The following is a 26,450-nucleotide window of genomic DNA, read 5'->3' as shown; positions in this document are numbered from 1 at the left end:
GGAAGCCCGGAAACATCTGTAGGACCTCGGCTAGGGCACGACCTCCCGCTCGCCGTGCATTCTGGGAGGGGAGGGTCCGGCAGACGCCAGTTTGGGAAGGTCTAAATCAAAGACCCGGGGAGGTGGCCTTTCCTGTGTCTGCAGGCGGCTGCTGGTGTGCTGGACTGGCCTGCTGGTATCACCCTGGCCTGCTGGTATCACCCTGGCTTTCTGGTATCACCCCAGCCTGCTGGTATCACCCTGGCATTCTGGTATCACCCCAGCCTGCTGGTATCACCCTGGCTTGCTGGTATCACCCCAGCCTGCTGGTATCACCCTGGCCTGCTGGTATCACCCTGGCTTTCTGGTATCACCCCAGCCTGCTGGTATCACCCTGGCTTTCTGGTATCACCCCAGCCTGCTGGTATCACCCTGGCCTGCTGGTATCACCCTGGCTTTCTGGTATCACCCTGGCTTGCTGGTATCACCCCGGCCTGCTGGTATCACCCCGGCCTGCTGGTATCACCCTGGCCTGCTGGTATCACCCCCAGCCTGCTGGTATCACCCCGGCCTGCTGGTATAACCCTGGCCTGCTGGTATCACCCCAGCCTGCTGGTATCACCCCGGCCTGCTGGTATCACCCCGGCCTGCTGGTATCACCCCAGCCTGCTGGTATCACCCCAGCCTGCTGGTATCACCCCTGGCCTGCTGGTATCACCCTGGCCTGCTGGTATCACCCCGGCCTGCTGGTATCACCCCTGGCCTGCTTTGTTCAGAGTATTTGATTGTGTTAATTTACATGTGAAAACCATCTGTCAGGTTATTGATATTGAAATCTGTGTTCCAAGGCCCTCATCCCCAGTTGATCAAATAATCAATCCGTCTCTTTAGCATGGTATGGATTAGCCTGTCGTGGTCAGAACTTCCCTGACAGTGACAGAAAGAGACGTCAGGCTCGCAGCCAGCCAAGTCACTGTGCTAAGTCACTCTGTTGAGTCACCGCTCAAGTCTGGAGCTCAGCGTGACTCTGCCGTGGATTCTATGTATGCTATACTTCGAAACTCGAAACTTAAACAAGGAAATTACTAAAACGTGTAAGTCTCACACGAGCCTTGTAATCCTGGCAGAGTGCAAAGGTGGTCAATTTACCAGGCTTAGGTGAGGGTTAAAGAGGGCCTTTTAATAAGCTTACAATAAATCCACAATATCTGAATGCTTAAAGATTAAAGTTGCCCATTTAAGTATCTTCCCCTCTACAAGTTTATCCTTCTCTAACGCCATGCGGAAGTTTTCATTTTGAGATTTCTGTCTTCACCTGAGTGAAGATGTGCCCAGCATAACATCAGCTTCGGTGGAAAAGCAGCGGCAGAAACGTTGGCGGGGGGGGGGAGCAGGGATCTGGTGGGGGCTGCTGTGTATGGGGAGGTTTGGGGGGGGGGGGGGATCTGTAGCTGGCTGTTGTGTTTACGGTGGGGTTGGGGGGGGGGGGTCTGTAGCTGGCTGTTGTGTACGGTGGGGTTGGGGGGGGGGGTCTGTAGCTGGCTGTTGTGTACAGTGGGGTTTGGGGGGGTCTGTAGCTGGCTGTTGTGTTTACGGTGGGGGGGTGTGTACCTGGCTGTTGTGTACGGTGGGGTTTGGGGTGTCTGTAGCTGGCTGTTGTGTTTACGGTGGGGTTTGGGGGGGTCTGTAGCTGGCTGTTGTGTTTACGGTGGGGTTTGGGGAGGTCTGTAGCTGGCTGTTGTGTACGGTGGGGTTTGGGGGGGTCTGTAGCTGGCTGTTGTGTACGGTGGGGTTTGGGGGGGTGTGTAGCTGGCTGTTGTGTACGGTGGGGTTTGGGGGGGTCTGTAGCTGGCTGTTGTGTTCGCCGGTGGGGTTTGGGGTGTCTGTAGCTGGCTGTTGTGTGTACGGTGGGGTTTGGGGGGGTCTGTAGCTGGCTGTTGTGTTCGCCGGTGGCTGCAGAGGACCCAGCCGCCTACGCTAGCCCGTTAGCGGTGATCAGGGTCGGCTCTGTGGGCATCGGAGCAAGGCGACGCTCTCGTGACACGCAGCGGTTTGCAGTGTCCTGCAGGTGTGAGGTCACATCTATTGTGAACGCTTTGGCTCATGGGAATTGGAGTATATGACTCACACAAATAATAATGCTGTACAGCTTCTCTCTTTCTGAAGAGGTCCTGCAGCACAGGACAATTACAGACAGTGAGGTAATTACATGGGCTGTTTTTGAAAATACTTTCTGCCATCCCTGTTATCTTTTTCTCTCAGGTTAAAAATTGTACTTTCTGGAGCAAGATTTCATTTTTCTCCGAGCTTTATTAGTCTTATTCATATTTAAACTTGCTTAAACTGAGCGATTCATCGACTGACGGACAGCAAAGGCCCTCTGAAGATTGAGGCCTTGACTCGACAGAAACAGGGGGCTTAATTTTCTCCTCAGGCCATCTGGAGGCGACCCCTCCTGGGCAGGCTGAGACAGGGGCCTGTGCTCAGATATATAATCTGGAGATATTTCACAGGGAGGGACAGCTACTGTGCCCTCCAGATTTTAGAGTCGAAGGCCTCATCTGTCCCTCTGTCCCCTTTGCTGGCCCCTATCTCTGCTAAGCTGAGACACACTCACAAGAGTACGAGATTGAGCACAATAGAAAACAACTATCACAAGATGAACCGGCAGAAAAAAAACTGAAATGATAGAATTGGATATGATAGCATGCCCTTGACTGTATGGCCCACCCCCTGAAATAATAAAAACAAAAACAAAACACACACACACGCATACGAACACATACACGCACACACACACACACACAGAAATACCAAATACAGACACACACACACACACACACGCATACACACACAAATACCGAACACACACACGCACACACACACACACACACACACGCATACACACACAAATACCAAACACACGCACGCACACACACACACACACACACATGGACACACACACAGAAACACACAGACATGCACACACACACGCACAGAAACACAGACACATGCACACATACATGCACACACACAGAAACACACACAAAGACACACAGACATACGCACACGCACACACACAGAAACACACACACAGACACACACGCACACACACACACACACACACACATAGACACACAGACATACACACACGCACACAGACACACACACACACTCACTCACACACACGCACACACACACACAGACACACACACACGCACACAGACACACACACACACACGCATACACACACAAATACCAAACACACGCACGCACACACACACACACACACACATGGACACACACACAGAAACACACAGACATGCACACACACACGCACAGAAACACAGACACATGCACACATACATGCACACACACAGAAACACACACAAAGACACACAGACATACGCACACGCACACACACAGAAACACACACACAGACACACACGCACACACACACACACACACACACATAGACACACAGACATACACACACGCACACAGACACACACACACACTCACTCACACACACGCACACACACACACAGACACACACACACGCACACAGACACACACACCCACACGCACACAGACACACACGCACACACGCATGCACACACACACACACACAGGAACACACACAGGAACACACACAGACACACACACACACACAGAAACACACACGCACACATACAAACACACACACACACACACACACACACTGCTGATCTCTGCTCCAGTAATCCACGGTGTGATTGGTGCCTCCCAGATTACTCCAGGGAGGCCAGCTGTCACAAGCTGCGGAAAAGCTTCTCCCAGGCCAGGGAGCGGAGCTCCTCAGCCCGGCTGTATTAATAGCTCAGTGCCGGGACCTAATTGCGCTCAGCTGAACAATGAAGGGCGGAGGAAGCGGAAAGCGTGCTGCACGCTGGTGATAAGGACACAGCTCCGCACTCCCAGTGCCCTGAGCCTCCACAGCCGCCTTACACCCAAGGGCACTTTCAACACGTGCAACTAACTGCTGTTTTTGTTTTCGTGGTGAAAAACCAAATTTTTTGCCACGATTCTACAAAATATCAGCAACAATAGAGTGAAAGATATAAATATGTAAATGTGTTCTTTGGTAATGTAATTGCGTGTTTACTCAGTGTCCAGATCTTTCCTCTTCTGTCCACGTTCAGCAATCCCTCCACATTCTTAGGCTGGATTTCTCCTGTGGTTGGTGACCCCTGACCCCTGCTATGCTTTGTTCTTTGGGCCCAATAGAATACACCCCCAGACACTCCAGGCCTGAGCTGATTGGTTTGCAAGTGTACGACTTGGCAGAGTGTGCTTTTCCGTGTTTATGTTTTCATATTTGGGTTGCAGGGGATGAAGCTGACAGGCTTTGTGTACGTGCGCGCTGGCGGACACGTGCAGGGCTAACGCGCTAATCGCTGTCCTCGTGAAACAAGCGGAACATTTATAACGTTTCAGTCCGAACGTACAAAGGGCTTCTTTCCGCTGCAGTGTGGTGTTGCGTCCTCACATATGTCCCTGTGCTTACTGTAGAATTCACACTGAAAATGAGAACACATCATCATTCCAACATTGTTGTTATTTTATTATTTTTTTCTATAAATCCTTCTTTCCCACAGTGACCCATACTTCATCCATTTGCAATATGTGTAATTTGCAGCACACTGGCAGGACTGGGCTGTAGAAAGACCTGCACTCTTTCACGCAGAGCGTGCGGGTGTGATTCCCAGGTAGGGCACCGCGGTTGTACCCTTGAGCACGGCGCTTAACCTGAATTAGGATGTACCCAGATGTGTGAAGGGATACTATGTGAAAAAGTCGCTCTGGATAAGAGCGTCTGGTAAACACCGGTAACGTAAATGCGATGGACGTGTCGTCGTGTGAATGGGTCGTCGTGTCAGTGTCGGCAGGGTGCTGACGCCCCGGGCTTGTGTGTCTCCTCCCCCCCTCAGGGACGACGGAGAGGGTGTGTCTGATCCAGGGCACGGTGGAGGCCCTGAACGGGGTCCACAATTTCATCGCTGAGAAGGTGCGCGAGATGCCCCAGAGCGCCCAGAAGGCCGAGCCCGTTAGCATACTGCAGCCGCAGACCACCGTCAACCCCGACCGCATCAAACAGGTGAGCCGCGCCTTCCCACAATGCCCTGCGGCTGCTTTCCAGCTCTCCCCCCTTGGAGTGGAGGAACGGTGCGGGGGGGGGGGGGGGGTAATGAGGGCTGGATTGATCCAGAGTGTCCACTTGCAGTCCGACTCGCTATTCAGGAGCTGCTAAAAATTCCAGCCCCGGCTGCGTGTCCTCAGCCGTCTGTGTTCAGCGCTGCTGCGTGTCCTCAGCCGTCTGTGTTCAGCGCTGCTGCGTGTCCTCAGCCGTCTGTGCTCAGCGCTGTCCTCAGCCGTCTGTGCTCAGCGCTGTCCTCAGCCGTCTGTGTTCAGTGCTGCTGAGTGTCCTCAGCCATCTGTGTTCAGTGCTGTTTCACGCGAGGCTTCGCTTCGATGGGATCCTCGGAGTGGCGGAGCACGGCCTGTTCTGTGTTCAGTGGCGGAGCACGGCCTGTTCTGTGTTCAGTGGCGGAGCACGGCCTGTTCTGTGTTCAGCTCTAGGCCCGTTCGTTTCTCTTGCTTATTTCAGACGGAGGAGACAGTGTGAGTTCATCCTTCAGCCCTGATGTGATCCCCTCAGACAGGATGAGAGGCCTTTGGGATGGGGTGGGGGGGAGCTCAGGACCGGCACGCGAGCCGTTAGCCATGGGGCGCCACACACCTCTTTTCATCAGCTCTCTTACACCCGCGCCGCCAGAGAGCCGAAGTGTGACATCACTTCCTCTGAGAACACTGCCGGGGGAAAATTTCCATAATGACTTTCCCCATTGGAATTTTAACAGCCTGAGATTATTAGGAGCCTGTTTTCAGTATAAATTCAGGACTTCAATATGGTGTACATATATGCTCCTTCTCTCAATCATGGCATTCCCTGGGCAGTTTGGTTTGAAAGGACAAATTACATTCATTCATACATTCTTATCTACATTCTTATCTATACATTTTCCCACAGTATGGAGTGACAGCATGGTCACTGCCCCTTGGTTTTCATTGACTGGCAAGCCTGCTTTTAGAGCCCGAATAGCAAACTTAAATTAACAAGGAAGAATGAGTGAACTTTAATGTAACATGGCAGTGTCAATAACATGCACACTTTCAGGCACTGGAGAGGGTGGGAGGGGCCAGGCAGAGAAGCACCCAGAAGTGTGCACTGCTAAGTGCAAAATAGCGTTGGGGAAAACAAAGCTAATTTGATGACCAAAGAAAACCTCATCGGTTAAATTTCTGTGATCATAAATGTCAATATGTGTAGTAATTTGTTGAAACAATGATTGGTTTGGTCTAGAAGTTTGGCTCATTAAAAATCTTAACTTTTTATAAGAGAAAGCCATTGAAGCCCTGTCTCCAATCTCTTGTCTGTAGCCATACCGCAATAGCGCAGTGGCTCAGAATGCCATTGGTCAGAACTGATCAGGTGACTCCACTGACACAGCAGCCTCAGTGAAGTGGATTTCTTCTGATATTGAATGGATTCCATTGCATCATCAAACTGAAGATGAATCGTTTGCAAAATAGTCATTTTTTATAAAACATTTGCTTCCTACGTGTATTTTTAGCTGGTTGCCTAGTAAAAACACAGGTAGTGCTGTCATTTATAGAATGAAATTTCCCATGATGCATGTGGGTTTGCAGTCTCTGGGTGAGATTAAGTATCTATCAAATGTGGTTAATAATAGTACATGATTTCAGCTGGACCAATTTGTGCAGTTAATCTACACAAAATGCACTTTAAATGTAAGTATAAGGGAATTTTATTAATGGCAGAAATATGTTGACTATATGTAGCCCACATGTGGCTATAAAGTGTGCATATTGTAGATATGGTATAGTGGTAGTCATATTATGATGGAACATATGGGAGTGGATAAGCGGTAGGCTATATGCTGACGGCAGGGCATGGCATATTGCAGCAGTAGCAAAGCGTAACTAGCAGCAAGTTAACATTAGCCAGCCTGAGGCTGTTTGATTCAAATGTGGGAGTTTGCTAACTTGTTAGCATTACAATTAACAATGTTACGTTGAACTTAGCTTTATACATAGCCATCTTAGGAAATTATCTACATTGCTGCATATTATTTCGTGAAACAGCAGCGAGGTAAGCGAGATAGTCTATCAGCTGCCATTTTGAAAGTTATTTCAGTTCAGATTACTTTTCTGATTCTTTAGAATTCATTGCCAAAGGAAATTTGATGAGTCACTGGTGGCATCCTGATGCCTGGATTCAAAGAATGCACGAGAGGGAATGTCAGTAATTGGGGACGAGCTGCGCAGGTGTGCGGTGACGCAGAGAGTGACCGATGCGTAGCTGAAAAGCAGGGCCAGCGCTTGGTGTGGCTGAATTCGCTGTGTGTGGCCCCTGCATGTTTAGTTCCACTGCCCGCGGTGTGGCTCAATTAGGCAATTAATTGATTCCACTTACAATTGCCTTGAACTGATTTTCTCTGCTGGTAGTTCATGATTGCATGCCATTGATTTCTACGCCATGGACTGTTGTCCTGTATGGTCGTGCAGCATTCATTTATTTCATTGTTAATAAGTATAGATCAGCTTTAGACACCAAAACACTATACATATTCACGAGCTGGCATTGCTCTGCTCACGGTTTACACCGCTGGAAATCCTGTGTAGCACCATCAGGTTTTCTGAGTTGTATCTAAAATTGTAGCCAAGTCTCAGATTGTATTCCTAGAAAGCTGACCTGGGCCCGGGGGGCTGTTTTTGCCAGATTGGCAGTGTGATGCTAAAGCATGTTATCACTGGTTCCATTAACTTGGCCTTACACCTGCACTAGCCTCACGTGGTTCCACTAGTGCACGGATCCTCGTAAGTGTGCGCACTTTGAGGTTAGGAACACGCACACTCACGCATGTGCTTGTTCACAAATGAAAACATTTGAAAACAATTGAATTATTTACAAGTGGTAACCTGGGATTTAGAGCAAGAAACAGAGCTCATGCCGTCACGCAGGAGAGACGGTCAGCCGTGGGAATATTGTTGGATGTTCTCCGGTCGCTCTATTTGTTGCTGGTATCCCTGGAAACCTGGATTTCTGGCCAGAGTTTGCTCAACTGCTGCGCTCAGACAGCGCCACGGGTTTGGTGGGTTTTCCCGAGCCAAAACTAAAGCTCACACTTTCTGGGAGCCTGAAACCATTTCTCTCGTGTTGTATCCCGGGCTTTTTAGCCCTCTGAAGTGGGGGCATACAGGCACAATCCTACGCCATTTTAAAATGAGCTTGTGTCGCACAGGGCTGTGCATGTGCCCCTGCTCAATACTTGATTGATAAGCTGTGGTGCTCGGCTTCACATCCTATTTTGGTGGTGTTTTTTTTCTTCCTGTGATGGTTGTCAGCGGCACGGCTGTCGGAAGCATGTGTCTCATTATTGTGGGCTCCAGGGAGCAGGCAGAGAGCGGCATGGAGGGTAGTATGCGGAGACAAATTAAGCAACAGCTGCCGGCTTTGCCCAGCGAGCTGGGATGGGTTTGCCTCGCGGGTGATTGGCGGGAGCTGACTGTGTGGCGTCTGGGCCCAGCGCAGTCGGCATGGCGATATCCGTGGCTGGGGGTGCTGGCGATGGTGTGTGTGGTTGGGGGTGCGGGCGATGGTGTGTGCGGCTGGGGGTGCGGGCGATGGGGTGTGCGGCTGGGGGTGCGGGCGATGGGGTGTGTGGCTGGGGGTGTAGGGCGATGGGGTGGCTTCCTCTCGCCACGGTTTCCCCTGACCTCTCTTCCCCAGACGGAACACCTGCTTCCCACGTCCTGTTTGCCCCTTCCCGCACAGGAAGTGGCTCGGGGAGCTTCAGGAAGCCGGCCGGAGCCACTTCAAATGAGACGGAAAACAGAAGGGAGCCCTAAGAGCGTGTTTTCCTGCCCCCTTTTAGGCTCTGCTCCTGCAGGGCTGTTTTCACACAGGCCTCTGGAGACAGACGCGTTCTGTCTGACGTTCACTGCAGGCTTTAAATCAAATCCTGTTCGTTTCGGTTTCTTTCTTGCCTATGACATCAAGGCATCATAGATCCAAGTTGTCCTGTGATTAAACAGTAAGCCATGAAACGGTTAGACTGGCAGTTGTCAGTTTTGTTTCTATTTTTGCAAACGTCCTTATTTTAGCCGGGGATAACTTAACCTTGCCTTCTGTGTTTAATTTAGACATTGCAGGGGAAACAGCCAGTTAATGTAACAAATTGCAATCGCTGACCCTGTCAGTGAGGGAGGACGGAGAGCTCGCTGGAATCTCTCGTAAACTGCAGCGATCGCCCCGGTGGGAGAGGCTCTCCCGCGCGTTTAGCTGGCGAGCGGCGGAACTTTCCGGATGAACGGTGTTGTGGTGTGAGCACTGGGGGCTGTGAGCTCATGTCACAGGTGGTGCCGGGGCTTGAAGGGCTTCGTCTGAACGGTTGCAGTGGAATTCCAGCTGTACGGCCCTGCGAGAAGCGGGCTGCGTATTGCCGTGACATAAACGCCGGTAACAGTCCTGCCGAGCTTCAGTCGAAGCTTGCGTTAACGGTGCGACTGGCAGTCGCATTTCTCGTCACGGTCAATGTAAATGATCGTCCTGAGTGCCCACGCTGTTTCAGACCTCCCTCCCTTTTGCAACACCAGCAGCCCTTCGGGCTCTTTCATTAACTTGCATCCTGAATCTAATAACGTTTCTCATTGGAATGGTGCATAGCGCAGACTAATCTATACAGCCCGGGCCAGGGCAGAACGCGGGGGCAGGGCTGTCTCCTAAATTGAAAGTGACATCAGGAAAATTGCTATAACATCTGAAATGGAAGAAATAAATCTCCAAAATCCACCAGTGGGGGGTACGGCTCCTCCCACCCCACCCCCACCCCGTACCCCCCCTTCCCCTGGCCTCAGGTCTCATGAGGACTCATGGCGGGCTGAAGTATTTTATGCCTTTTTTAACCTTTGGATCCATCATTTGGCTGAAGAAGGTCGTTTCCTTCGGCGAGTATTGATCCAATTTGGAGAAAGCTGGGAGAAGGCCTTACACAATATTTACTGTCTGACAAGAATGTGCAACCTCTAATGTTGGGCTAAAGCTGTGTGTGTGTGTGTGTGTGTGTGCATGTGTGTGTGTGGGTGTGTGTGTGTGTGCGTGTGCGTGTGTGTGTGTGTGCATGTGTTTGTGTGTGTGTATGTGTGTATGTGCGTGTGTGTGTGCGTGTGTGTGTGTGTGTGTGCATGTGTTTGTGTGTGTGTGTGCGTGTGTGTGTGTGTGTGTATGTGTGTGGGACAGGTCTTTCTTTCAAGGATAAGAGAGATTCTGACAGCAGATTGTGTGTCTAATGCAGAGAATACAAATCAGTGTTTGAACAAAATTTGTAAACAATTTTCCTGGACAAAATATGAAGTTTTATAACTTTTGATGAATATGATTACATACACGTGAACCAGTAATTATGGGCTGGATGTTATGAGAATCATGTTTATTTATTAATATTGCTTACTTTTGTTTCAACACGTATCATGATTAAATGCATATGTTAGGCTGGTGTGCCTGATGTTCTTTGTTTTGTTTATTTTTTGGACTCATTTGTGACACACATAACTGACCTCTGTAGCCTTGAAATAACTGCAGGTATTAATGCAGTCATTGTCCAAATTTATATTCTCCTAGTGGCCAGCTGTACAGCGGGAGTCTAGGTTCATTCCTAAAATCCACTCCACCCTGACTGCGGGAGGGTTTGTGTACTAACCTCCAGTTTTCAAAAAGCATTAAAAATTCCTGGTTGTAAACATATCAGACAACATGTTTGCTGTACTCATCAAAAGCTCTCACCTCGGTCAGCTCAGCTGGAAACGGCTCCACCTCAGCAAAGAAGTTATTTATAGTCCCTGCAGATACATTATCAGGCCTGTGAGGTCACTTCCTGTCCTGGGCCTTGATTCAGGAACTCAAGCCAGCTTAAAGCTGGAAAAAGTCATACTTCGAGTGTGTGAAAGAGAGAGAGAGGATAATGCCCAATAATTGTTTATGCAGTCACTTCAGAAGAGGAACCTCAGAATCCAAGCCAACACATGCAGTTTCTGTCATAGTCCTTAATTAGTTAAGATCATTCCCATTTGGGCATGTAGCCAACATTCTTATTCAGAGAAACTTATGTACAGTACTTATATTTTTTACATACAATCCATTTATACAGCTGGATATTTACTGAAACGAGGCAAGTACCTTTGCTCAAGGGTATAAGAGCAGTGCGCCAGCTTGGCATCGAGCCCACACCTTTGCTTTGCCATTACCTCGCCCCGTTGCCTTAGTCATTATCGAGCAGGTGACGCATTGCCAGTGCGGTGGGTTTTCAGCGAGGCTGAAGCTGTTGCTCATGTAGGGACAAAAACATCTCCACGGCCGCAAGGTCACGGTCTGCTGAGTCATTTTACCTGAACATCATCCGCCTCAAACAGAATCGAAGCTGAATGAGATTTAAGCTCACGTCAACAGATCTTTTGACATAAAAGTGGAGCACTGGGGCGAGATGCGTGGTGCGGTGCGTGGGGTGGTCTGGATCTGGAGCCACCCGCAGGCCCTCCTGCGCAGGTGGAGGTGTGGTCCCCTGGCTGGGCTCTTTCTCAGGCCCCTTCTTCTTCTGTAACCTTCTCTGATTTCTACCTGTCTGAATACAGCACAAAAACATAACCCCCTGAGACTGAAATCCCTCTTTCAGGAGACCTGCATACATACAAAGATAACAAGGAAAAAAATATATATATACAGTATATATATATATATATATATACACACATGCATATAGTTCATAAGATATACAAGAATAAAAACAGTTATACTATACAGATATACATGCCTTCCTTCTCTAAGAAATTAACTACCAGATATTTTAAATGTTCCAGTGAGGTTAGCTTAAGTGATTCTTGAAATACTTTGCACGTCATATAGGGTGTAAAAACCACTTTAGGTAACCACTGAAAATCCAATTCAGTCCTAAATCGCGGTATGTCTAGATTAATGTAACTCTGAGACCTTGTGGTGTAATTTGAGACCTTAATTGACAGAAGTTTGCTTAACAGAGAGGAGGTTTCTCCAGTAAAGCTTTTTAAATAAGTAAAATACCATGCTGCTTCCTCTGCAGGTCTAGGGCAGGGCTATTCGACTTCAACAGCAAGTGGGCCAAATAGGAAAATCACTGGGGGTTCGTGGGCCACATAGAATACTTTGTCACTTAATGGCTACAAATAACTCTAAAAGTATAATGTTAATAGATATATTACTACATGGAATAAACTAGCCACGTGCATCCCTTTTCTTTCACTTTAATGATATCATTATAATCAATTCCAGACAGCCGCCAGTCCATAAAAAAAAGTAGGAAAGCTATAGTTACAGCTGGCAAAGTAAATAAATACTTATCAGTCCATTTGCTCTGGACATCGGTGAACGTTCATACTAGGTAACTACAGGGCCTCATTTATAAAATGTATTTTAGATCAGCTGTGTTGCGCGTACGTAGAAAATCACGTCAAAGTAGAGATTTATAAAATTTCAACATGAATCAGTTTGACCGTGGAAACGGTTGTGGCTCTATGTCAGGTCTTCACTTTACTTATGCACGCAAGTTCATTTTATAAATGAGCCCCCTGCAGTTTCTATAGCCTAATGCGCAAATGAATAAAGCACTTTCTCTTGGATGTAATTTGCCACAACTCTGCATTTATTAATCACAATAATAGGGAAATGATTGTTTATAGGAAATCCTGTTTATTTCTTAACACAAAAGCTATTCAAACAGCTAATACCTGTAGCATAAAACAACATAAATTACTTACTCTGTTTAGTTTCACCATCCAATCTTATCAAAATCTTCAGAACAGAAAGGAAACATAGCCTACCATGGGAACATTATTTAGCCTAGATTGTTAGCTGACCTGTAACGTTAGCACAGGAAATGAACTTTGCGTGAATGAACATGATTCGCCGCATGAAATTAAAGCCTGTATATTTATGTTAATTACAAAACGCGGGATCCAAACTAATATTCGCATGCTCAAATTTAGGTTCGAACTTAAAAAAAAAAAGATTTTCGAATAATTTTCGAACTTAGAATATATACACTACATGCGGGTGCTGAAGAATAAAGTAGTGCATCAGCGTTCTCTAGTTTAGTGGCAATGTCATTTATATAATTGACAAACAATAGAGGGCCCAGAATGGACCCATGTGGGACCTCTTTTTTGAAATTCAAAAAGGGTGGCTTTACCTAATTTATTACTATAACTTGAGTCCTGTTATTCAAATAATTATGGAATAAATTCCTGCATTATCATCTAGGCCGATGGAGGACAGCCTGCCCAATAAAATTGAGTGGTCAACCATATCAAAAGCCATAGATAAATCTAGAAACAAGGCTGTGCATTTTAGTTTATTATCTGTTGCATTTATGAGAGACAGCTGAGATGGTATTATGGCTGGGCCTGAAACCAGATTGATGTGGGTTTAAAATGTTATTCATGGATAAATAAAGTATGCAATTGCTGATTTATTAATGATTCCAGTACTTTAGCTAAACAAGAAACTTTAGTAATTTAACTCACGGAACCACCGCCATCAACGTACAGATTTCAAAGCAATGTAAATAGTCGCAGGAATAAGTGATAAATAAAATATATTAGATACTGGCTTACAGCCTAAAAAAACTGTTCTATTAGAGATGATAATTATTTGCATCACGTCCATTTACAACATATTGCTATCCTAAGAATATACATAAACAATATGTTATTAAATAGTTGTTACTAAGAGGTCAGGAGAGATTGGTGCTAGAAATCTCATTGCGAGGTTTAGCGTTCAGGATTTTGGGATGACAGACACGCTAAATTAGAGTTAAATTAAAAACAAGTTTTTTGGTGAGTTTAGACAGGTTTGGTGTCTTGAGCAAGAAAGAACAAAAACCATGATGTGAAAAGATGGAAGAGTATCAGAAACAGGACCGATGAAGCCTTTTTGTGCCTGTGCAAAATTTCTGAGATTACTTTATAATGTAACATGACGCAGGCAACATCCAAAGGCTGATACAAATATCTTGTATCTGAATCATTTTAGATTATAATTCATGTACAGTATTCTCATTCATATGCTGACTGAAAGTTAGTCTTAATATCAAACAGAGTTAGGTTTATCTTTTATACATATTCAGTGTAATTTCATGCATTGTAATATGTCAGTTGTGAACATTATATTAATAGTTCTTGTTAATATTAATTCATAAATCTGCAGTTTTATAGTAGTATAGACAGTTTGTATGGAAAGCAAAAGCAAAGTGAATTCTTACCAAGTGAAGGAGCTCAGAGAACTGGGAGACATTCTTCTGACATCCCAGAATACTCAAGGGTACATCCAACCACGTGCAGTTAAAATAGAGACTGAGGTTTGCTTTCAGATCACACTGCCTCTTGGCCCTACGCTTGAGAAGCAAATTCAAGCAAACGCTTTTATTGCAATGTTAGTCTGCCTGCTAGAAAAAAATCAATAAGTATTTGAGAAATGAAAAAGTTGTTACTCATTACTCGCACCATAGAAAATGGTATTATGGTTCATTTTACCAGGAAGATAAACATATCTTTAATATTGAATAATTCTAATCAGAGCTACATATCTGCAGCTGTCTGCCTTTCAAAATATTTTGTATCATTATGTTGAAATAAATATAATGAATGAAATAACACTAGTTGTTCCAGGGAGCATTTGTTTTGTTGTCTTCCTAAACACCTTTCCCTGTCTGCTTTGAAAAAAAACTCTACAATATTAGATAAGAGGTTAATTTGAAGGGGAAATCAAAGGTGGATTTCCGGGAAATTTACTTGAAATACACAGGTCACAACACAGACCATGACAAGAGCACTTTTAATTTAGCAGAATTTGGTTTACTTGCAAAGTTTCACTGCTTTAACAGGAAGTGACATCATAGGTGGCAGTCTGATTTGCCACACTGCATGCTATTATTGGAGTGTACTGCAAGGTTAACATTCAGGCACAAGCAGTCCACCAGGGCAGCCCGGTCTGGGCTCTTTTAATTGAAACGCTTGGCTTTCCTGTACTGCTGTGTCTGGACGGAGCGATGGCATGCCGTTATTTTTAACCCATGCTGTCCAGTCTCACAAAGACACAGATGCGTAGGATTGCTGGCTAAGCTGCAGGATCAGCAGATGCGCGATCAAACCCAGGTCCGGTGCTTAAGGCTTTAAAGTGCCAAGTTCAGGCTCCAATCTGAGCCGGCCAACAGTTGCACATGTCTGATAGACATCAGCAACCCGCACCGTCACAAGCACTCCACTAACACTGAAACACTGTGTGTGTGTGTGTGCGTGTGCATGTGTGCGTCTGTGTGTGTGTGTGTGCATGCATGTGTGTGTGTGTGTGTGTGTGTGTGTGTGCGTGTACGTGCTTGAGTATGCGTGAATGTCTGTGTGAGTGCATATGAGTGTGCACATGCATGTGTTTATGTGTATGTGCTCACCTGCATGTGCGTATGTTTGCCAGTGTGTTTGTGTGGTTAGGAGCTTTAGACCAGAGAGCGAACGTGTAGAAGAGCCTGACTGAGCTCCTCCCAGGGTAAGGTCTGATCTTCAGCCTGCTGCCCGATTAAAGCTGAAATAGGGAGAGGACAGAAAATGTCCTGTCGCACAGCCAGGCAAAATGCAGAGAGGCTAATTTTTCTCCTCAGCATTTGAGCGAAACAAGCAGTTTCTGCTTCTCTGAAACGAATGCAGTCATCACTTTGCCTTGTTCCAGTGCAACTGAGACTTTTTTTTTAATCTCCTTCCCCAAAAAACCCACATGTGCACTCACATAGTCTTACTGCCATACCCTCCCTCCCTCCCCCCTCCCAGTCCCCCAAGGACTACCTGCCACCTGCTGGCTGATCATACAGCTGCAAAGGAGATTTTTTTTTATTTTAAATGGGGGGGGGGGGGGGGGGGGGGTCATTCTTGGCCTACCTCAGCACTGGGGCCCGTTCAGCAGAATTACGCTGTGGACTGTGCTGCATCAGCACTAACAGCGCCCCCCCCCCCCCCAAACGAGCAGTGAAGAGTCCACATTTTAATCAGCGGATGCCGCGGCGGCCAAAACGCTCTCCTCCTGTCCAAAGAGGCAGCAGCCATGACTGAGGATAGAAAGGTCTGCTCCAGATTAAAATGGGACCTGGGGACAGGGGAGGAATCTGTGTACAGTGCACAGGTACAGGGGAGGCACTAAGGCTGGATGTGGGGGGGGGGGGTGGATTTGGGTTATGGGAAAGTACTGACACCTGGAGTATTTATAGAGACATTGTACTATGACCTCAGAATTTAGCACATCATGGAGTTTGTTTATTCCTGTTTATATTCATGCTGTCCACACCTGGCTTCTGAAAGCTGACCAGTTTCGCCAGATGTGTATTTTGACAGTTCCAAACGTGCGTGTGTTTGTGTCTGTGCATGTGAGTGTCTGTGTATATGTGCGTGTGTATGTGTGTTTGTTGGTGCTTGTGTGTGTGTGTGTGCGTGTGTATGTGTGTCTGTGCATGTGTGTGTGCGTGTGTATGTGTGTCTGTGCATGTGTGTGTGCGTATGTGCGTATGTGCGCATGTGCTTGTGTATGTGTGTCTGTGTGAGTGTGCGTGTGTATGTGTGTCTGTGTGTGTGCGTGAGTGTGTGTGTGGGTGTGTATGTGTGTGTGTGTGTGTGTGCTTGTGTGTGCTTGTGTGTGCATGTGTGTGTGTGTGTGTGTATGTGTGTGTTGCTCTGGGGGGTCAGGATGCAGAAGAGACTGCTGAGTAGAAGATCGATGATGCCCCCTCCACACTAATTCTCCAAGTGCTTATGCATCTGTTCTCCAGTTTCTACATACACAGACCAGTTAAACACTGCTCATAAACTGCTCAAACAGTTTTAAAAAATCACATGAACATTTTTAAAAGGTATTCATAGGAAATAATACAAGAATAAAGGACGAGAGAAGCCAGAAACAGATGGATCTTTTGCGGTGTGCCGTGTGGAGGCAGTCCTTAAATGATTGTTTTAAACAGATGTTCCTGTTGAATGAATCGCAAGACAGCTAAGTAAAGGTGTCTGTAATAATCATTAGATTTTTTAAGCTTACATATCAAGCAGGGTTGATACTGTTTTAATGAAGGAAAAAAACACTTACTGTTATTTCTCTTTCTAATCAGCTGCATATTTCAATTGAAAAAGTGAATAGTGACTTCATTTAATTCACAACTCCCTAACAGTAGCATCATGGGTAAAGCAGATTTGTAGAGAAATGTAGGTGGGTTGCTAGCTGCTGGAAACCTTGAAAGAAAATGAAAGAATTAAAAAAAAGGAATAATTTCTGCTCTCAGCGAAAAAAAAGAAAATGGATGGATGTAGGTGATTACCACCCCTTTCTCCTCTCTCACTCATTCGTTGCATCTGTTCATTCCTTCCCACTTCTCTCTTTCCTTTTCTCTGCCCACGCTCACTCCTTTCCTTTGTCTCCTGTGCTCTTCCACTCTTTGCCGTGTTCCCTGTGTGTCGGGGGGAAAGCGCGCTTGTATTTAATCCCCCCCAGCTACACGTTTCATTTGGAAGCATCGCAGTGGTGGCTGAGAAGGTAGAATCATTAAAAAACACAGGATAGAGGCTCTCGCGTTTTTTTCCCTCTTTCTATGATATTTCTGTTTCTACCTCCTGCTCTCCCTCCCCCCCACTGTCCCTGCCACAGCACGGTGGTGTGTGTGTGTGTGTGTGTGTGTGTGTTCTGTGTGCGCGTTTGTGTGTTCCTGTGTGTGTGTGTTCATATGCATGTCTGTGTGTGTGTGTGTATGTTCTGTGTGTGTGTGTGTGTGTGTTCTGTGTGCGTGTGTGTGTGTGTGTTTCTGTGTGTGTGTGTGTGTGTGTGTGTGTTCCTGTGTGTGTGTGTGTGTGTTCATATGCATGTCTGTGTGTGTGTGTGTGTGTATGTTCTGTGTGTGTGTGTGTGTGTGTGTGTGTGTGTGTTCTGTGTGTGTTCTGTGTGTGTGCTTCTGTGTGTGTGGGTGTGTGTGTGCGCACACATCTATGTGTATTGATGCTAGGCGGTTGGGAGGGGGTTGGGGGAGTTGTTGCTACGCATCGCTCCAACTCTCTTTCAGTCCCTCTTGAATGCTGGGGCTGGGTTTCCATGGTAACGCTGACCCCTGGGAGTTGATGCTTTTCACTCGAGGTTCTTTGTATCCAGTGATTCACAGTTTGGATTTGAAACCAAAGAGAAAAAAACACTTATTTCCCCACCCCCTTTTCCCATTTCCTCTCCTTCATTTTTTCCCCTGAATGTACCTGCACCTCGGCATGCAGTAGCTGCTTCCCCCGTTCCCTTTCTCCCCCTCCTTCCCTCATTCATTCCAAAAAGCTTTACTCCAATCCGTTTGGGCTGCAGTTTTGAGGCAGGATTAGTAAGAACTGGTGGAATGGAATCCCTAGCAGGAGTGGAGTGGCAATCGTGCGGTAGTGTTCAGCGCTCCCTTTTACGCCGTCGCCGTCTCAAAATGCCGGCTGCCACCGTGAGTCACGGTGGGACAGGGTGGGCTGGCACATAGGATTACTCATAGAGCTCTAGCGCAGGTAGCATTATATCACAAAATATCACAAACAGCACCCATGTACTATACAGCAGACAACACTCACATACTATATCACAAACAGCACTCATGTACTATACAACAAACAGCACTCACATATTATATCACAAACAGCAACCATGTACTATGCCACAAACTGCACTCACGTACTATACGACAAACAGCACCCACGTACTATACAACAAACAGCACTCACATACTATACAACAAACAGCACTCATGTACTATACAACAAACAGCACCCACGTACTATACAACAAACAGCACCCACGTACTATACAACAAACAGCACTCACATACTATACAACAAATAGCACCCACGTACTATACAACAAATAGCACTCACATACAATACAACAAACAGCACCCACATACTATACAACAAACAGCACCCACATACCTTACAACAAACAGCACTCACATACTATACAACAAACAACACTCACATACTATATCACAAACAGCACCCATGTACTGTACAACAAACAACACTCACATATAGTACATGAGTGCTGTTTGTGATACAGTATCACAAACAGCACTCATGTACTATACAACAAACAGCACCCATGTACTATACAACAAACAACACTCACATACTATACAACAAACAGCACCCATGTACTTTACAACAAACAACACTCACATACTATATTACAAACAGCACACATACTATACAACAAACAGCACTCACATACTATACAACGTCAGCACTCATGTACTATACAACAAACAACACTCACATACTATATCACAAACAGCACTCATGTACTATATCACAAACAGCACTCATGTACTATAACACAAACAGCACTCACATACTATATCACAAACAGCACCCATGTACTATACAACAAACAACACTCACATACTATATTACAAACAGCACTCACATACTATACAACAAACAGCACTCACATACTATACAACAATCAGCACTCATGTACTATACATCAAACAACACTCACATACTATATCACAAAAAGCACTCACATACTATATCACAAACAGCACTCATGTACTATATCACAAACAGCACTCACATACTATATCACAAACAGCACCCGTGTACTATACAACAAACAGCACTCACATAATATATCACAAACAGCAACCATGTACTATGCCACAAACAGCACTCAAGTACTATATGACAAAAAACACTCACATACTATACAACAAACAGCACCCACGTACTATACAGCAAACAGCACTCACATACTATACAACAAACAGCACTCACATACTATACAGCAGACAACACTCACATACTATATCACAAACAGCACCCATGTACTATGCCACAAACAGCACTCACGTACTATACGACAAACAAGACTCACATACTATACAACAAACAGCACTCACATACTATACAACAAACAGCACCCACGTACTATACAACAAACAGCACTCACATACTATACAACAAATAGTACCCACGTACTATACAACAAACGGCACTCACATACTATACAACAAACAGCACCCACGTACTATACAACAAACAGCACTCACATACTATACAACAAATAGCACCCACGTACTATACAACAAACAGCACTCACATACTATACAACAAACAGCACTCATGTACTATACAACAAACAACACTCACATACTATACAACAAACAGCACCCATATACTATACAACAAACAGCACTCATGTACTATACAACAAACAACAATCACATACTATATCACAAACAGCACCCATGTACTATACAACAAACAACACTCACATACTATATCACAAATAGCACCCATGTACTATGCCACAAACAGCACTCACACACTATACCACAAACAGCACTCACATACTATATGAAAAAAAACACTCACATACTATACAACAAACAGCACTCATGTACTATACAACAAACAGCACCCACGTACTATACAGCAGACAACACTCACATACTATATCACAAACAGCACTCATGTACTATACAACAAACAGCACTCACATATTATATCACAAACAGCAACCATGTACTATGCCACAAACTGCACTCACGTACTATACGACAAACAGCACCCACGTACTATACAACAAACAGCACTCACATACTATACAACAAACAGCACTCATGTACTATACAACAAACAGCACCCACGTACTATACAACAAACAGCACCCACGTACTATACAACAAACAGCACTCACATACTATACAACAAATAGCACCCACGTACTATACAACAAATAGCACTCACATACAATACAACAAACAGCACCCACATACTATACAACAAACAGCACCCACATACCTTACAACAAACAGCACTCATGTACTATACAACAAACAACAATCACATACTATATCACAAACAGCACTCATGTACTATATCACAAACAGCACTCATGTACTATAACACAAACAGCACTCACATACTATATCACAAACAGCACCCATGTACTATACAACAAACAACACTCACATACTATATTACAAACAGCACTCACATACTATACAACAAACAGCACTCACATACTATACAACAATCAGCACTCATGTACTATACATCAAACAACACTCACATACTATATCACAAACAGCACTCACATACTATACAACAAACAGTACCCACGTACTATACAACAAACAGCACTCACATACTATACAACAAACAGCACCCACGTACTATACAACAAACAGCACTCAAATACTATACAACAAATAGCACCCACATACTATACAACAAACAGCACTCACATACTATACACCAAACAGCACTCATGTACTATACAACAAACAACACTCACATACTATATTACAAACAGCACCCATGTACTATACAACAAACAGCACTCACATACTATACAACAAACAGCACTCATGTACTATACAACAAACAACACTTACATACTATATCACAAACAGCACCCATGTACTATACAACAAACAACACTCACATACTATATCACAAATAGCACCCATGTACTATGCCACAAACAGCACTCACACACTATACCACAAACAACACTCACATATTATACAACAAACAGCACCCATATACTATACAACAAACAGCACTCATACTATACAACAATCAGCACTCATGTACTATACAACAAACAACAATCACATACTGTATCACAAACAGCACCCATGTACTATATCACAAACAGCACTCATGTACTATAACACAAACAGCACTCACATACTATATCACAAACAGCAACCATGTACTATGCCACAAACAGCACTCACGTACTATATGAAAAAAAACACTCACATACTATACAACAAACAGCACTCATGTACTATACAACAAACAACACTCACATATTATATTACAAACAGCACCCATGTACTATAACACAAACAGCACCCATGTACTATAACACAAAGAGCTCCAATGTACTATACAACAAACAGCACACGAACTATACCACAAACAGCACTCGAACTATACCACAAACAGCACTCACATACTAAACCACAAACAGCACTCATGTACTATATCACAAACAGCACTCACGTACTATACCACAAACAGCACTCATGTACTTACCACAAACAGCTTTTGCATACTACGTCACAAACCTCACTCATGTACTATACCTCAAACAGTTTTTGCATACTACGTCACAAACAGCACTCATGTACTATACCTCAAACAGCACTAACATCTTATATAACAGACAGCACTCATGTACTATACCACAACCAGCACTCGCATACTTATTACACAAACAGCACTCATGTACTATACACAAATAGCACCCATATACTATATTACAAACAGCACTGGCATACTTATCCCACAGACAGCACTGACATGCTACATCTCAAACAGAACTCACGTACTAAACTACAGACAAAACGCATGAACTATACCACAAACAGCACTCACGTACTATGCCACAAACAGCACTCACATACTTATAGCACAAACAGCACTCATGTACTATACACAAACAACACTCATGTACTATTCTATAAACTGTACCCATGTACTATGCCACAAATAGCACTCACGTACTATACCACAAACTGCACTCACGTATTATACCACAAACAGCACTCACTTAATTCTGTGAGACGGGTGTGGTAGTACTGTAACTCCAAGAGACGGGTATGGTTCTGTTACTCTGTGAGATGGGTGTGGTAGGCTAACTGTGAGATGGGTGTATTAGTGCTGTTACTTCTTGAGACAAGTGTAGTAGTGCTGTAACTCTGTGAGATTGGTGTGGTACTGTAACTCTGTGTGATGGGTGTGGTACAGTAACTCCGAGAAGGGTGTTGTAGTGCTGTAACTCTGTGCGACGGGTGTGGTAGTGCTGTAACTCCATGAGACGGGTGTGGAATTGTAACTCTGTGAGACGGGTGTAGTAGTGCTGTAACTGTGAGACTTGTGTAGTAGAGCTGTAACTCTGTGAGACGGGTGTAGTAGTGATGTAATGCTGTGAGACGGGTGTAATAGTGCTGTAACTTTGCGAGACGGGTGTAGTAGTGCTGTAACTCTGTGAGACAGGTGTAGTAGTGCTGTAACTCCATGAGATGGGTGTAGTAGTGCTATAACTCTGTCAGACAGGTGCAGTAGAGCTGTAACTCTGTCAGACAGGTGTAGTAGTGCTGTAACTTTGCGAGATGGGTTTAGTAGTGCTATAACTCTGTCAGACAGGTGTAGTAGTGCTATAACTCTGTCAGACAGGTGCAGTAGTGCTGGAACTCTGTCAGACAGGTGTAGTAGTGCTATAACTTGTCAGACAGGTGCAGTAGTGCTGGAACTCTGCGAGACGGGTGTAGTAGTGCTGTAGCTCTGCGAGGCGGGTGTAGTAGTGCTGTAACTCTGTCAGACAGGTGCAGTAGTGCTATAACTCTGTGAGACAGGTGTAGTAGTGCTGTAGCTCTGCGAGACGGGTGTAGTAGTGCTATAACTCTGTCAGGCAGGTGTAGTAGTGCTATAACTCTGTCAGACAGGTGTAGTAGTGCTATAACTCTGCGAGACGGGTGTAGTAGTGCTATAACTCTGTCGGGCAGGTGTAGTAGTGCTATAACTCTGTCAGACAGGTGCAGTAGTGCTGTAGCTCTGTGAGACGGGTGTAGTAGTGCTGTAAGTCCATGAGACGGGTGTGGTGACGTTCCGTCTGTGCTCTTGTTTTCCAGGCGAAGCTGATCGTGCCCAACAGCACAGCGGGCCTGATCATTGGGAAGGGCGGAGCCACGGTGAAGGCGGTGATGGAGCAGTCGGGCGCGTGGGTCCAGCTCTCCCAGAAGCCCGAGGGCATCAACCTGCAGGAGCGCGTGGTGACCATCAGCGGGGAGCCCGAGCAGAACCGCAAGGCGGTGGAGATCATCGTGCAGAAGATCCAGGAGGACCCCCAGAGCAGCAGCTGCCTCAACATCAGCTACTCCAACATCTCCGGCCCGGTGGCCAACTCCAACCCAACTGGCTCGCCCTACGCCAACTCCGCCGAGGTGATGCCGGCCGCCGCCGCCGCCGCTGCCGCCACCGCGTCCAGCCTGCTGGGCCAGGCCAGCCTGGCCGGTGTGGGGGCCTTCCCCACCACCATGTCCAGCTTCTCGGGTAACGACCTGCTGGCCATCACGTCCGCCCTCAACACGCTGGCCAGTTACGGATACAACACCAACTCCCTGGGCCTGGGCCTCAACCCGGCCGCCGCCTCTGGGGTCCTGGCGGCCGTGGCGGCCAGCGCCAACCCGGCCGCCGCCGCCGCCGCCAACCTCCTGGCGTCCTACGCCAGCGACGCCTCCACCAGCGCCGGCCACCCCGCCGCCACCCTGGGCGGCTTCACCCTGGGCTCCCTGGCCGCCGCCACGGGGGCCACCAACGGCTACCTGAGCGCGGCCTCACCGCTGGTGGCCAGCTCCCTCCTGGCCACCGAGAAGCTGACCGAAGGGGCCAAGGACGTGGTGGAGATCGCCGTCCCGGAGAACCTGGTGGGCGCCATCCTGGGCAAGGGCGGGAAGACGTTAGTGGAGTACCAGGAACTGACGGGAGCCCGGATCCAGATCTCCAAAAAAGGGGAGTTCATCCCAGGCACCCGGAACCGCAAAGTTACCATAACGGGCTCGCCGGCCGCCACACAGGCCGCCCAGTACCTGATCAGCCAGCGAATCACGTACGAGCAGGGCGTGCGTGCCACCAACCCGCAGAAGGTGGGCTAAAAAAGGGGATCTAAAGAGGAAAAAATCACAAGAGAAAGAAACGGGGCCGGGGAGGGGGAAGAACACAGAAAGAGGAAAGAAGGGGAGGAGGAAGTGGAGAGGAAGTCATCCCAATGTTCATGTTTTCAGTATTTGAGAAAAAGGATGAGGAGAAAAAAACCCACTTGGAAGGAGGAAAAAAAAGTGTCAAACCGAAACCAAGAAAAAAAGTGTAAAATGTAAATATGGTTTTATTACCTATCCTGATCTAACAGGATTTTTATTGTTTTGTTTTTTTGGTTCTCTGGACGGTGGTGAACGGCATTTTGAACCGGCATGCTGCCGCACTGCAGTTCTGGGGCGGTGGGGGGGGCTCTTGCCCCTTTGATTAAAACTCCCCCCTCCCCCCCTCCCCCGCCCGTTTCTCCCTAGCTCACAGATTTTTTTTTTTCAACTTCAGTCTCAAATCTCCCCTCCCCCGCCCCCCCCCCCCCCCCCCGCCCCCCCCGCCTTGTGGGTCTGTTCAGGCTGCAAACAAGCACTGGGTCTAAGATCTGAGCAAAACCCCCGTTGTCACTGACACCCCCCCCCCCCCCCCACCCCCCGCCCTCCTCTGTTAATGGCTGATGAGGGAGGCGAGGGGGCCAAAGGCTTTTGCCAATGGCTTATCTTAAAGTTCCTTCCGCGTACTGGGCAGGATTCTGACTCAGCCAGGTATGGTTGCAACACTCATTGTTTGCTTAAAAAAAAAACATTAAATAACGTCCAGTCTCATTGTGGTGGTAACTTGTAATGCGTGATGCACCTGGTTGACTCAGAATCCTGAGCTAGTACCGGGGCACATAGAGTTTGTGGCATTTTCTCTACAGGGTTCGCATTCTGGTGTTATTATTACTATTATTATAATTATTGTCATCACCATCATCATTATTTATTAATATGATTTCACTCATAAAGACTGAGGTATTTTTGAGTTTTTGTTTAAATCTGTGAATTCAGGTTGACATGAATGTAAAGACTATTTTTAATTTAGTTTTTTTTTTTATTTAAGTGGATTAAATAGTGTGTCAGATAGCATAATATATGTCTAATTTAAACCCAGTCAGAACTGCGACGTCGGCATCATCGCAGAGGGTAGGGTCGGGGGTCAGATCTGATATCCAGTGTGAGAAAGGGATGTGGAAGATTCTTATGAGCACATACACACACACACACACACACACACACACAAAGCGAGAAAGGCTTGGTCTAATGTGAGACTCCATACCCATAGCGGTGCTAAAAAAGCGAGAAACGCACCGAATCGTAGTTTTAGACCCGAGTGCAACATGGCCGCTTGCTCTTCCTCTCCTTCCCTATCTCTAAAGCGAGTGGACCGAGATGAAGAAGGTCAAGTGCGCCCAGTGCCCTGCTGCAGGCATTAGTGCTGCTTACACACCTCGCCCGGTGGAGGGCCCTCCCCCAGGAGCACATTATGCCAGCGCCGGGCCAAGATTCCTCAAAAGTCACCGCCCTGCTTATGCTCCCGTGACCCGCCCGCCCCGCCTGACACGCCCCGTTGTGGGCCGGTCCCTGAAGTGACCCAGCGCCCCATTAAAAATGCAGTGTGAGCGCAGCACTACTGCCTGTGGC

At 46.4% G+C, this 26,450-nt stretch overlaps 1 protein-coding gene across 3 annotated transcripts in view; it reads left to right on the top strand.

Annotated features, from left to right (window-relative positions):
• nova2 (NOVA alternative splicing regulator 2) overlaps positions 1-25,138 on the top strand; it is a 62,165-nt gene extending 37,027 nt beyond the window's left edge. For all 3 annotated transcript variants that reach the window (XM_035384704.1, XM_035384703.1, XM_035384705.1), the window contains exons 3-4: positions 4,950-5,116; positions 23,817-25,138. In XM_035384704.1, the coding sequence (XP_035240595.1) occupies positions 4,950-5,116; positions 23,817-24,839 (1,190 nt within the window). In that variant the 3' untranslated portion in view covers positions 24,840-25,138. The remainder of the gene's footprint in view (positions 1-4,949; positions 5,117-23,816) is intronic.
• Positions 25,139-26,450: the final 1,312 nt, after the last annotated feature.

The sequence above is a fragment of the Anguilla anguilla genome, chromosome 12, assembly GCF_013347855.1.
Source record: "Anguilla anguilla isolate fAngAng1 chromosome 12, fAngAng1.pri, whole genome shotgun sequence".
NCBI classification, from domain to species: Eukaryota; Metazoa; Chordata; class Actinopteri; order Anguilliformes; family Anguillidae; genus Anguilla; species Anguilla anguilla.
Note: the sequence above shows the minus strand (reverse complement) of the source record. Positions and strands in the feature narration are given on the sequence as shown.